At 38.1% G+C, this 13497-nt stretch overlaps 1 protein-coding gene across 7 annotated transcripts in view; it reads right to left on the bottom strand.

The window, feature by feature from the left end:
• Positions 1-13497, bottom strand: part of SLC25A21 (solute carrier family 25 member 21) — a 276605-nt gene that overhangs the window by 11024 nt on the left and 252084 nt on the right. For 4 of the 7 annotated variants that reach the window (XM_069783946.1, XM_069783949.1, XM_069783952.1 and 1 more), the window contains 2 exons: positions 5157-5338; positions 4288-4340 (listed from right to left, as the gene is read on the bottom strand). In XM_069783946.1, coding sequence (XP_069640047.1) covers positions 4288-4340; positions 5157-5338 — 235 coding nt within the window. Of the gene's footprint in view, positions 1-1602; positions 1748-4287; positions 4341-5156; positions 5339-13497 lie in introns of those variants that run through there. The other 3 variants (XM_069783951.1, XM_069783948.1, XM_069783947.1) reach the window with 3 other exon arrangements.

Raw genomic sequence — 13497 nt, 5'->3', positions numbered from 1 at the left:
TGGCTAAGTACCAATAACAAAATGCAACAAGGAACACTTGCCTTAAAGTTATAAACTGTAACAGAGCTAATTTTATTGATTTTAGCTATGAAGTAGCATAGGTATGAGAATTTGCTGTTGTCAGATTTAGACAATAGAGAGGTTTATTGAGCATGTCAGTACAAGCATCCTTGAAAGCGCTAAGAATGCATTTCTATTTTTAGCTTTTTGTTGCTTTTCTAATGCATTAAAACCACTCATGAGACGAGACTTCACATGTGAACTGTCATTTTCAAGTAACAGTCTGGAAAGGTATTTCTTTAGGATTGCTGGGAAAAAGGTTTGTACCTCCTTAAGAGGAAGAACATTTAAAGTTAACAGTGTGAATGTAGGATGGGGTGATAGACACTTTCAGCAATTGCAAGATGTGCATTCCTTTGACAACAAACCAAGTTTACATGATGGAACATTTTTATAACAGAATAATGTGTAATTTTAAGTTATTTAAAGAGTTCTTGAAACTGTAGAGTGGCACAACTGCATGACCTGAAACTGTCTTCACTCAGCACAGCAGAAACTATTGCATTTCACAGAGCTAGTTAGAATGGCTAGTAAAGACAGGAGTACATCACTGAAATACTATTTATATTTACAGTCACTGGGAAATGCAACAATTTTAGCTTTAGAGCAACATTTTTTATCTATAGAAAGGTGCATTTCTTTGAGGTGCATGGGTAGCTAATTATGACTGCATATGTGCTAACAGTCTAGAACATTGTTTCTCCATCTCATGGTGGTAATGAAAGGGTAAAAGGGCAGTTAAGGTGCATTGAACATTTTTAACACAGGACAGCTCTTTAAGCAATAATGTATGAAGGCAGATAAAAAATTCACAGCAAAATCTCATATGCCTAAAAGTAATTTTTTTTGTTAATTTATTTACTCATTTCTTCTATGAATCCCACAGTTGTTTTGCACTTTTATGTACTTGATTCAGACTAATTATTTTCAGTATCTTCTGTGACCTGAGTGAGATTTATATGACATACATGGCTAAGAACGAGTAGAACATTTAACAGTATCTGTGTTTTTAAGGCTGTGGCTAGTCATGCTGTCCTTTTTCTATCCTAACTCTCAACAACTTCAGAAGCTCTTCTATCAATATTGAAATCATACTGGACTGAATTGAAACTGGACCCAAGACTGACACAAGAGTTTGCAGAGTATGGGTCATGTTCTTAACCTGGAGTCAATGGAGCTGTCAGTTTACACTAGCTTAGTAGCTGGCCCCACAGGATTATTCCATTTTTTTCTTCAAAATCCCCTGAAAATTATTATCTTGCCATTTCAGCTGAAAATTTTTAAAAAAGTGTACTGACTACATAGTATAATTCAGTGTCCAGAATTGTCAGTTTGTCCTTGAAAAACTAACTTGTTCCTATGTCTCCTTTATATTTTCTCTTGATCCAGTAAAATAATTACAAATATCAACTGTGCTATTTACTTATGCACTTACAGAAAAGCATGGGCTTAAACATTTTCTTGGATCAGGACCTGAAGACCAAATTTGTTTTGAACTGTATTAACATCAGTGTAATCTGTGGGCGTTAACACCATAAAGGGTGAGAATCACTTTTACTTTATTAAAGTGTATTTTAGAATGCATATAATTTTAAAGAGTACATTTTTCAGAAGTGCTACTTGTGATCAACTCTGTCCTGAAGCCATGCATAAATGTATTCGTAAACCAAAAGCATCACTGCACCACCTGGAAGAAAAGATATTATTTTACTACATATAAAATTCAGTATTTTCAAGATTTTGTAGAGCATTTATAGTGTGTATTCTAAACCAGGATATGGCAAAGCCTTATTTGCAAAATGGATAATTCCACTAATTCCCTACTTCATTAAAAATTCACCAATTCTTAAACCATACCAATTTTACTTAATGTTAGACCATAAAGTTGATGTGAAAAGCTTGTATATTAAATCAAAATCACCCTCAGTGTGATTTTTCCTAACATTTTTTCAAGATTAATATTTTTCTTTGTTCTTTTACAAGTGACGCTTTTAATCTGAATATGTGTATATTTGTGTGTTTGTTTAGAGTTAGATTTGGCCATGAAAGAGCAACTTGAGTGGTGGAATGACAAAAATTCATCACCAGGGTGATGAAAATGCTTCCAGCTAAGATTCAGGAAAGGTTTTCAGCTGTTAGTTTACTATGTCTAAAGCAGAAGATCACAGTATTGAAATGCGTGTAATCTTCCTGTGCCTCTACCGGGCTATGAATCCACAGGCAAAGATTTGGTCTGATGAAATGGCATTATTTGCTAGAACTGATAGCAGTATAAAATCCCAGCTTGAATGCCATATCTTTACTGCTAGTGAAGCCACAGTAAAGCCCTTCTGTAACCGGTCTGTAATTACTGTAGGAGCTAAAGAAGGGAACATTTCAGAAGGTGTATATATATAGCTAAGCATGTAAAGAAGCTTCTGGTTGGAGAAGTTGGGGAAAGAGAATCAGATTCCAGGCTGCAGGAGTAAAAGTGTGTCACAATGTGGTACTTGTGGGTGCCAGCACTGGGGCACAAAGGTTTTCGTCCCTTTGCCTTTGCCTGTTGACTCAGGGAGCAGGTTGGAGTGGCACTTCTAACGAACAAGTCTTCTGCTGAACTGGGCTGTCCTTTCTAGGTAGATGGATAGGCTCAGACAACCAGGCACACAGAACTACCACATGAGTTTTCCCATGTTACTTATCCTAACGAACCATCATCAGACTTGAAATCCTCTATGAACAGCAACTCACAGACAGCTAGACAGAGCAGAAGTTTGCAAAAGGCTTTGACCAACAAACAAATCATAGACACAATGTCTAAGATGTGATTTGAACTCAAATCAAGGCTGATTCCAATTCTCATACTGTGTGATGTGTTTCTGTATCTCTTTTCCTGAAAGCATTCATGTGTTGAAAGAAGGAATTACTTTTCCAGTCACAATAAAGATAGCATTATTGTTTCATCGGAAAGCCAAATCTGCATGTTAGTCAATGGGACTAGAAAAGTGTTTAAAATGAAGTGCACACTTAACTGACTTGCTGGATCTGGGCCAGAACGCATAGTTGTTTGTAAGATGGACGATTTTATTCCAAAATCTGCTGTGCTAACGGGTACTGGGGAATCGAAACCCTGCCTTCTTTTTGTCCTGTATGTAGTCTAGTATCTTTGGAGTATGAGGGAAAAGGGTCCAGAGTTACGCCTAGCTGCCTTGTTTCCCCTCCCCACCTTCTTCCTCTACCCTGCACAACAACCAGGCATGGTCTAGCACTTAGCCAGACGGATTGGATATGCAAACATTTACAGACAACCCTAATGCCTCCTTTATACTGCAGAACAGACTCTGTACCTACTTGCTTTTAACCATGTGTGTTCTTGCCTATTAAACCACCTTGCACAATTGGAAATAAAATTTCATGGGAATGGGATACTGTTCAAATTGGGGCTTCTGCTCTTTTTGACACAGACTGCCTCTGTGGGCTGGCAAAGTCTAAGGGCCCAGAGCTTCGCTTTCATGATTAATCAAAACCAGTCAGGGAAAAATAGCCTAAAAGTCGAAGAAGATCTAGCTCTCAACCACTGTGCTCCTGCATTTGGAGTAACAACTAGTGAGAAGGGGTCAATCAACAAACCCAGTTTTAAGCTATCCTTGTCCTCTTAGTCTTCTAGGGCCATGCAAGTCTCTTCCCAGCTCATGCTATCGGGCTTTTAGTGTCTGTTCTTTACAGCCCCCGCAGAGCACAGGAGAAGAAAGCAACTGGAATTTGATGTGCTTGAGATGCTTCGACTAGTTGAGAGCATTTATACCGGAGAGATTCTAACCTGCATTTTAAGGTGACTTTCAATGAGTACAGAATAATCCTAGTGAAACTGAAAAATCACAGTGGAAGGGATAGGAAGCTTTAAGAAACACTTCCAAAGGTTTTACAGTTCTGGCATTTGCATGGATGCACTTTGGCTTGTTCACAAATAAAGCAATTGCACAAACCAGCAGTTGCTTGGATCTGCAATCCTCAGATGTGTATGTGTAAATGATTTTTTTAGACACATATTTGGCCAAATCCATCTGTGATACTATTAGATGATGTTGTTATAAAAAAAAATCATTTGAAGATGAAAGAGATTTTGATGATTTCTGATACACTGTTTCATTCCTTTGACTGATGCTTACTACATTTTGTCAAGAAACTGAAAACCGGAAAGAAAAAGCAAGAACAAAAGCAATATAGAAATGACAGAGGGAAAATTACCTGGACCAAGCCTCATGATCTTGGGAACCAAGCCTTTGTACAGAGCCAGAAATCTGTAGCAGAAGAAAAACAAACAAAACATTTCAAACAATATTCTTGTGCTAAAAGAAGAATGGAATTTTAGCATGTGTTTGTTAAAATGCTGGCAGAGCATTTAGAAGCAATTATTTGAAATTACACATGTTCAATAGCAGGCCGTATCTGGATTTTAACATGTTACAGAGGCAAATCAGATGAAGAGAAAAAGTTAATCAATGTTCAGTCACAAAAGCAATGTTGTGAGTTTAGCCAATCAGAAACATGACTTTAATCAGTGAGATGGTTTTACTTTCAAGACAAGTCTGTTAACAACAGCTGCATACATGGACAAAATGACTGCTATAATTGAATATCAAAGCTACAACTCAGTCCCCACTTGAGAAATATTTTAAAAAGTTGGAAAATGTTATTGCCACAAGGATCTGCCCCCAGTTTAATTATTTCAGCAGTCATTTTGAAGGTACAGAGCTCTGTATAATTACAATTAGATTAAATTGGGAAATATTCTGTTTTCTGCTGATATTTTTCTTTTACAAAATGAAAAGTTGAAAATATTACACAAGATATACAAAGCATTTATTTGTGGAACATAAATTTTGACAATCCAATAATCATCTTGTAAGTCTTTTGTAAAAGTTCACATGGAGCAGGAGGATATCTCCTTGGAATTCTAAAATACATTTTCAAAAGGTGACATTGTGCTCTTTTGATATGTGAGTTCAGGGTGGCTTAATGGTCCTCGTCAAATCTGAAATATAACAACGTGGTTTTATGGACCCATATGAACTAAAACAGAGGTCTGGACATTTATTAAAATAAGAATGTTTTACCCTTCCTCTTTATAGACTGTTGCCATAGTTTTAAAACAGGTTCTGTACTTGATCTCTCCAGGAACTGGCTGTGGTCCTTGAATCCTACTTTTTGCAACATCAAAAGGAATGTTAATAATTGAGGCTATTGTTCCTGAGACTAGCCCAATTCCAAATTTCCTCAAAAACTCCAAATTTGGATCCTACAAAAAAAGAGAGAAAGAAAGAATAAAAAGGGAAACGGAAGGACCTATGCAGGTTAAGCACTATAAAGTAATATGTATTTAATCAGAAAACACACACAACACAACACACTCGTGTTATTTTAGCGGAACACATTAGGATTTCCTATGCTGGAACTTGTTTTCTTGACAATCCTATTGGCTATGTTTTTACACATGGTCTAAATTGCTGAAGTACACATTTCCTCACACAGGATTTATAAACACAGTTCATAAAGAAAGACTGGTATGGCATATGGGGATGATTTGTATAATTGGGCTTCACAATGTACTTAGTATTACTGTATCAAAACAGGAGAAATCCAAGCACACTATTAGCTAATTGGCCAGAATATTTTACAAATGACAGCAACTTCCACCATGAAGCCTACTAAAACGCTCATTTGTGTGTTGGACCCCCAAATGCTAAATTAAATAAAGGCTAATCTCAGTCTGCTGCCATTCCCCTCCAGGTTTTTTACATTTATTTTCACATGTAGCTGATCCACTGTACTGAGAAGTGCTAGCTTCCTGTTATTAACAATCCAACTCGGCGCAACTGCAAAAGAGCCTCCACGTTCTGCGCATTATAAATGGTGGTAACTCACTCAGCTAATTGGCTGAAGAATTTACAACAGATTGTTTCTGAACCCTACTATATATTCACGGTAAAAGTTAGAAGCAGGTTAGAAGTGCATCTAAAAACTTCTTTGCTTACTCACAGTTCACCGTGCAACTGGGTTTTATGTGATCTTTTAGAAAGACCTCCTACCTTAGCATTTTCTATGACATCAAAGAATCCAGAGTTTATCTGGGAGTCAAAGTCTCTTGAAGCAAGTTTAATCCTATTTCTCTAAGTAGTGGAAGTCACAGGGAAGTGTGTTCCAGGGCATTTCCTATGCACATAATTTTTTTGCTATTGGTCTTCAACAGCAAGGAAACTTTTTTTGCCATATCAGATTCTGTGTATGCAGTTCCATTTTTTTTTTCATGAAGGTCCTTTGATTATAGAAATCCATCAGTAAAATAAGAAATGATCTTGCCATGTTATAACATCAGCACGATATTAAAATGAAACAGTTCTTTGTTTCCTAAATCTGTACATTTGTGATTAAAGAACGAAACAATGAAGAAGTTTTCCTTTCCAGATTAGCAACAAGAAACATAAATTAAAACTTCCATAATATGCACTGGACGAAATCCATACAGGTGTTTAGAGAGAAATATCAAAATCAACAGGGCTTTTTATTACTTGCAGAAACTCAACACCTTGATTTCACAAAACATGAAACATACTGGTAATACCTTTTAAAAATCAGAATGGCTTGTGGCACATAAGGAATTGTAAGACTTTATTAGCAAAAAGCTTAGCAACAAATCTCTGGTTTTTTTCGGTACACGCTGATAGTGGTTTAAATGCAAATTAAGTAAAGCCAATATTTCTGGTATCTAGAGAAGAAAAAAAGGACCCTTTTTGAAGCTCAAGGGGCAACAGTATGGCAGCCCCATTCCAGCATGGTGCCTGCCTACCCACCTCCAGGCAGCAGGCGTATAATTATACCCACACCTGAGAGCTAAGTACTATTCCAGATTGTGCTAACCTCCTCAAACCAGGCTGCAGCCAGGAGGCTACCACTGCTCTGTTGACTTTTCATAGTCCAGAATGGTCTGAAGTATTTTTGTCACACAGTTTGGCGCAAGGACACTTTCTTCCATAGTGCCAAGCACAGTGGGCTGCCCTCTGGGCTAGGCAACATATGTCAGGCAAAAATATTTACTTGTTAAACATTGAATTGCAAGCCTTGCCACTCCTGACAAATCCTTTATATTTGAATGATTGAACATTCTCATATTTTGGTGAATTCCCAATGCCAGTGTTGCCTGCTTTATGATTGACTGTGCCACAGAGTATAGGATACAGTAGGTGTCCAGTCAACTGAGCATCTGTTAAAACCTGACACTGCACTAACACAACTAAAAGGAAATTACAACAAATTGCTTTATTTCCATTCCAGTATTTGTGACACAAAAAAAAGTTGAAAGGTAGCATTTTGCCTATTCACAAAACTGGATGCTAACCAAATGTGCTATGGTATACAGTAGCTTTGCTATATAACTTGGTTTTTTATTATATATCTCATGGGAAAGAGTTTTTCTATGGCATTCATCACTGTAATATCTGGGTCATTTCATTCGTATAACAGATTCAAAACAAATTTAGCTGTGAAAAATAATTAAAAAGTTTTTTTTTCTAAAATCATAGCTTAGTGGCATTTTACTGTGCTAATGCCTCCAGCTGAAAAGAGAGATTTCCAAACATAATTTATGCCTCTCTCTACAATGCTTACATGGACAGAGGAACATTGGCTGTCTATCAGGTAGGTGCAAGTTGGTGTTGTCAGGAAGCAGTGTCATTCTTTTTACACCAAAATCTGCCCTTTTCCTGCCCCATGGACAATGCACAAATATTCCTAACAGTCTAGGATCCTGTGAAAGGAGACATAAGGATAAAGAATCTGCCTAGTGCTAACACTGCAACTGGCTAGCAGAGGCAGTTATCATCATATCATATTGTCACTAACTTCTGCACCATGCAGTTCACTGACCAAATACTACATATTTCGTATGTTGTACATTAGAAAAAAAGATTCTGACAAGCTCCTTTTGCTTTCATAAATGACAGAACTGGAGGAAAAACATATGAATTCTGGTTTTAAGCAAAGGTGATTTTTATGTAGTATGAGCAGAACATACAGAACAGAAACTTGATTTTAGATCATGCCACACCACAGTACAGTATACCACAAGGAAGAGAAATACCAGTTTGCTTATTCACAGTGGAATAACTTTGCTGCGGTTGGATAACGTAATCTGTGATCATCTCACCTTTTTACCACACTCTTCACAACATTTCCTGTACACCTGAGACCCTGCGCTGTGAGCACCAGCAGCCATTAAAATTAAAGAGAGAAGCAGGCACCACTAATAAACACCATATCTATCCAAGTCCTTCTGGATTTCCCTGCTTTGTTTGGGAGGAAAATTTTGAGATGTTATGTCACTGCTTTTTATACTTCATTACTCCTAGTATAACATTTTTAAATAAGTGGAGACTCCATAAGTTCCTCCTGAATCATATGCTGCTTAATTCCTTCTTTTATATTCCATAATTTCTAGCAGCAGAAAATTCTAGCCCTAAATCCAGCACATACACACCCATGTACAAGAGTTTCACCCACGTACAAGAGTGTCACCCACTGGAGGCAGTTTTAATTTATCAGTTTCAGTCTCCAAAGCCCCAGGCTTTCCTTTCCCTACTACTTCATTCACTTGTTTATTTGTTGGGCACTTTGTCAACACTTCTGTTTAAATCTTTGATTTCAGTCAAAAGCTTCCAGACTATCTTCTTCCGTACTGAAGGAAGGTCACTTAATTCACTAAGCAGCAGAGATATTAATCCAGCAATGAAATAACCCTTTGGTAAAGGCGTGTATACTTTTAAGTTCTTTAAAAGTTAATTTCATTTTTTCAGAATAACTGAAAAATCGTTTTAGAATAGATAATGACTCACCATAGCAGATATACTTGTACTGATTTAGACACCCATCTTAGGTGCAATCCAAGGGTTCAAAGGTAGGACACCACACTTGCATATAAAGTGGAGAGAAGTAGGTACCTTCGAAGGAACAGCTCAAAGTCCCTAAGGTAGGTTGCTTGAAGTAAGCAGAAATAGATAATGTGGACAGTCCACCGACATGCATAATAGTGTTTGGAAACCTGACCACGGAGACCCTCAGGAATACTACTTGTTTTTCCCTTGTGAGGTCCTGTTCAGTCTGAGTAAAAGTGGCAGAATGTGTTGCAAAGAAACTTGCAATTTAACCCTATTTTCAAGCAAAAAAAAAAATCAATAAAAGAAAAAGATCAATAAATATTAATTTGTCTAACTGAAGCTATTTTTAGAAGTTTGTTTGCTTCAATATTTGGATGTTTGTCTTGAGATCTTTTCACTTTTTTTTTTCCCCCAGTTGCTGGAGGTATGTATCTTATGAGAAAGAGTACTTTTATAAATACGTTTTAGTACTTCTGAGCACCTTGTAGATAAGTTCACTATAAAAGACTAATGCTTATTGGATAAGGGGAATGCCAATTCCTGACAATTTGCATGAAGAATAAATAATAATAATAGAACAAAATTTGGAGTTGGTAATTGCAAAGCAGTCTACTGAAGTTAGCCCAAAACTAATAGTTAGAGTGGAATATTCACATTAAGTTTCTTAAACTCCTTTGAAAAAGTTAGTCATAATATTAGCTTTACAGATGAGTTACACTTGGCACGAAAGGGCCAAAAGTTATTTGAAATGACCACTAAATTTAAATACATTTGCTCAAGGTTACATACCGGCTCAGCAGAGAAGCCAGGAATGTTGCTGCGAGGCTTTGCACTGTATGCTGTACATTGCACCTCCCTGTGTGTGACAAGGGAGACTTTAAAAGACAAGGCTTTGGTTTGGCCAACTCTGGTTCTGCCTGGTACACCTAGGAATTACAGGACTGAAGAGGGAGATAGGCCAGGAATAAGGAGTAGAGTTGCTTCTTGGCCCTTTTGGCTAAGGTCAAGTGTAATAGCATAGGACCTCCTATGGCAAGCTAAGAGGTGCCACAAGACCTGACCTAGGCTACATTGACTATTACCAAGTGTTTGGCAGCAAAACAGGCTGTAAGGAACTGCTTTAGCCAGCCTGATCATTGGTTTTAACCACTAAAAGGAGCTTCCTTTGGCAACAGACAGTGGAAGAAAGGAACACATGAGTCTGAGGAAGGGGAGCTTCCAAGACAGAGGGGAAAGGGTATATACAGAGAGAGGCAAGGTGGGAGATAGCTCTCAGGAAAGCAACAAGGAACAGATGAAAAACTCAAATGAGTTGCTTTCAACACAGACACTGAGCCAGAACCCAGAGGAGAGAGAGGGTCTGGATCTTCATGCTGAGTCCTAGAGGAGAGCTGGGAAGAAAGGCTGTCAAATTCTGCTCTTAGAGAGGGAGAGGCTGGCACAGATGTGATCAGATGATTTGGAGGCATGTAAACTCCCAGCAGAAATCAGCAGTAAGGAGGAGAAAATTATGTAGACTCATTGCAAGGCTCCAGAAAGGATGAAAATGAAAACATGAAAGTGAGTCTCATTACTGTTGTGATAACATTATGCTTTGATTCTTTTAAAGAATATTCAGAGTTTTTGTTTGTGACTTAATCAAGATTTGACCACGGCTTAATGAACAGCTTCATAGTTTTATTGACCCTAAACTTCTGTCCATCTCATGCATTTACATAGTAAACTCCTTATTGTAAAGTAAAGCTTACTGTCTGATTAGTACAATGATGGTCTGATCTTTGTCAAAAGGCATAGGAAATGCTGAAATTATAACTACAATAAACATATTGATGACCAGGAAAGGCACTCCAAAATGCATAGTCACAGCTGCACTTTGTTTGAATTAAATGTACTTTTTCACACTGGTATTATCTCGGATTCCTCCTTGAGTGCAATCTCATTGCAGCAGACATTTAAGTTTTTCAAATCCACCTGTCAGATGTCTGACAGCATAAGAAGATGAATGACAGCCACTAGGATAAATGTCCTGGCTCATCTCCAGAGTGACATGGTTGTCTGCTGTACAGGGTATACATTTTCAAACAGTCTGCAGTCCTCTCAGTGATTTGTTTTTCTCACAATACAGTTTCCTGATAAAGTTATTAATCTTACTCCAGATTTGTAAGTAGCATTATTATCTATTATTTACTCCTTTTGGACTCATCGGGTAAGGCTAGGACTTCACTTCATTTAGTCCTAAAACAAAAGGGAACCAAAGAACTTTTGATGTAAATAAAATCCCAAGAGACAACAAAATTTGGTGGTCACCAAATACAAAATATACAGAATTCTGGAGACTCAGTCAGTACAGTCAGTAGGAGATAGCTCTTTACTTGTTCATCTTATTCATCACCATTTTTGTAGATTATTATTAGACTGTTGAAAGCAGAACACCAAAGAGGCAAAAGAAACTCCTGCCCAATTTCTTTAGGTCCCCACAAATTTCTTGTCTGTCTTCTCTGTTAGTCCCATAGCTGCCTATATCAATGACTCCCAGGTTTACCCAAGAGAGGGTACCTAGTGTTCCTGTCGTTCACTATTCGGTGCATGTTCTTGTAGCTCCTGGGGAATGACCACCTGGAAAACCATTAACCACACTGGTAAAAACAGAATCAATCTTCCAACCTCAGGTGAGGCTTCTGCTGTAACTCCAAGCAGCTCTCCTGCATAGAGTCAGTCTACGCAAATGATCAGACTGTTCATGAAGTGTTGGGGTTACAAGCAGGTCAACTTTTCATGGCATCATTTAAACACTAGCTATGCAGAAAAGGGCACCCAGGAACATATGTCTTATTGCTTATCCCTGCATCCAGTACCTTCATTTACACTGTCCATCTTCAGTCTCAGTTATACAGTAATTTATGAAACAGAAAAGAAAGAGCAGCCCCATGAATACCAGAACTAAAGAAGTTTGCTGAACTATCAGCCCTTGTGACTGATTGATACTGATGTCTGGAAAGGTACAAGCCCAGACTATGGCTTACATGGGCTTTTTCCTATGGAATTCAGTGTTTAATAAGGCGTAAGTTCTCACCGAAAATTTCCCTCAGTTGGGCACTCATAAGATGCGCTTGTAGGATCTCCCCTCCTTCCAAATGATTATTTGTGTGTCTTGCAAGAACCTAGCTATTTTAAGCCTGCCTCTCTGCCAGCTATGGTTGAACCTGGTTATCAGTTTCAGCATTATCCTCATTTCCGTAGGAAAACAGAAGGAACTTTTCTTCTTCTGTGTTTCTTCTTCACACTTTTATTTTGATCAAAGATTCCTCTCCTTAAACTTTGTATCTGTCTTGCCTACAGGAATACTACAGTACAGGAGCAGGTGAGGTAGCAACAGACTCTCCCCCTTTGATACAACATCTTTTGTTGATGATGGTCTCGGCTGAAGTCTTTAAACAAGACAGGCTGTCATTTCAACAGCCACAGGACACCTCACAGTGGAGAGTACTCATCAATGGGTGGCTTGTAAGATTGCACTGGATACAGCACTGCCACTTTTTTTTCCTTCCGTTCTCAGCTCATCCTGAAACCTGAGCTTGGATGGTAGCTCTGAGGTTATTCCATTTCCCACTCTGATCCAATCTTCTCCTAAATCACCTTGGTCTACTATTTTTTCAACTCGGTTGTACCCCATGCCCTTTTCTCTGTCTGTTCCTACATATAACTTCTATGTTGGCATAGGTCTGAAAACAGCTATAATAAAATGGTTGTCTCCTGTCTTATTTATTTGCCAAGCTGAACAGCCCATTTCAGTTTCCCATCTTTGCCTATAGAAGTTGAGAGCCCTTTCTCTGACAAAACAACACCCTGCTTAGCTCCCACTGACTGATGCAGCAGTCCTTTTAACAGGAGGCACATCTGTGGCAGCTGGGGCAGGCAGTGCCTGACTTGAAATGAGTTTTGCAGTTGGCCACGTTTCAAAGGGGGCTTTTAACAGACGGTGAGGAAATTTCATATTGTTAAGAAGTATGACAGCCACTTGGAGGTGGTAGTGAGCAAAGGTTTTAATGAAACTAACGTTTACCATCAAACCTATGATAAAAAATTGAAAAGCGAGAGCTGCTGGATGCCTATGAAATGTGCTATAAAAGCAGGTGCCATAAAACTGAGATGATATAAATTTGCAGACTAATTTGATTGCTAGTGCAGATGCATAGCTGTCAATGCTCTATGGTTGATACATTAGTGGCAACTGAAACAAGTCTGGCTTGTTCCATTTTCAGTAAACAGAGCATGAGGTTGGCTGTAAATGGTCTGTTTAGCAGAATAGACTGAACATGCGAAAAATTATTCATTACGAATATTTACAACCCACACATGTCATTTATATCATTTGACCACTCAACATAAAAGGTTTATTGTTTTTGGCAAAATAAGCTGCAAACATCCCTAATTGGGATGCAAATTTAATGCACAGTTTAGCACTGTTGACAGCTAAAAGGCTTATACGGACATTTCCATACATTTTTCCACTTACGTTACAGATGGT

This window comes from Haliaeetus albicilla, chromosome 5 (genome assembly GCF_947461875.1).
Source record: "Haliaeetus albicilla chromosome 5, bHalAlb1.1, whole genome shotgun sequence".
NCBI lineage: Eukaryota > Metazoa > Chordata > Aves > Accipitriformes > Accipitridae > Haliaeetus > Haliaeetus albicilla.
Note: the sequence above shows the minus strand (reverse complement) of the source record. Positions and strands in the feature narration are given on the sequence as shown.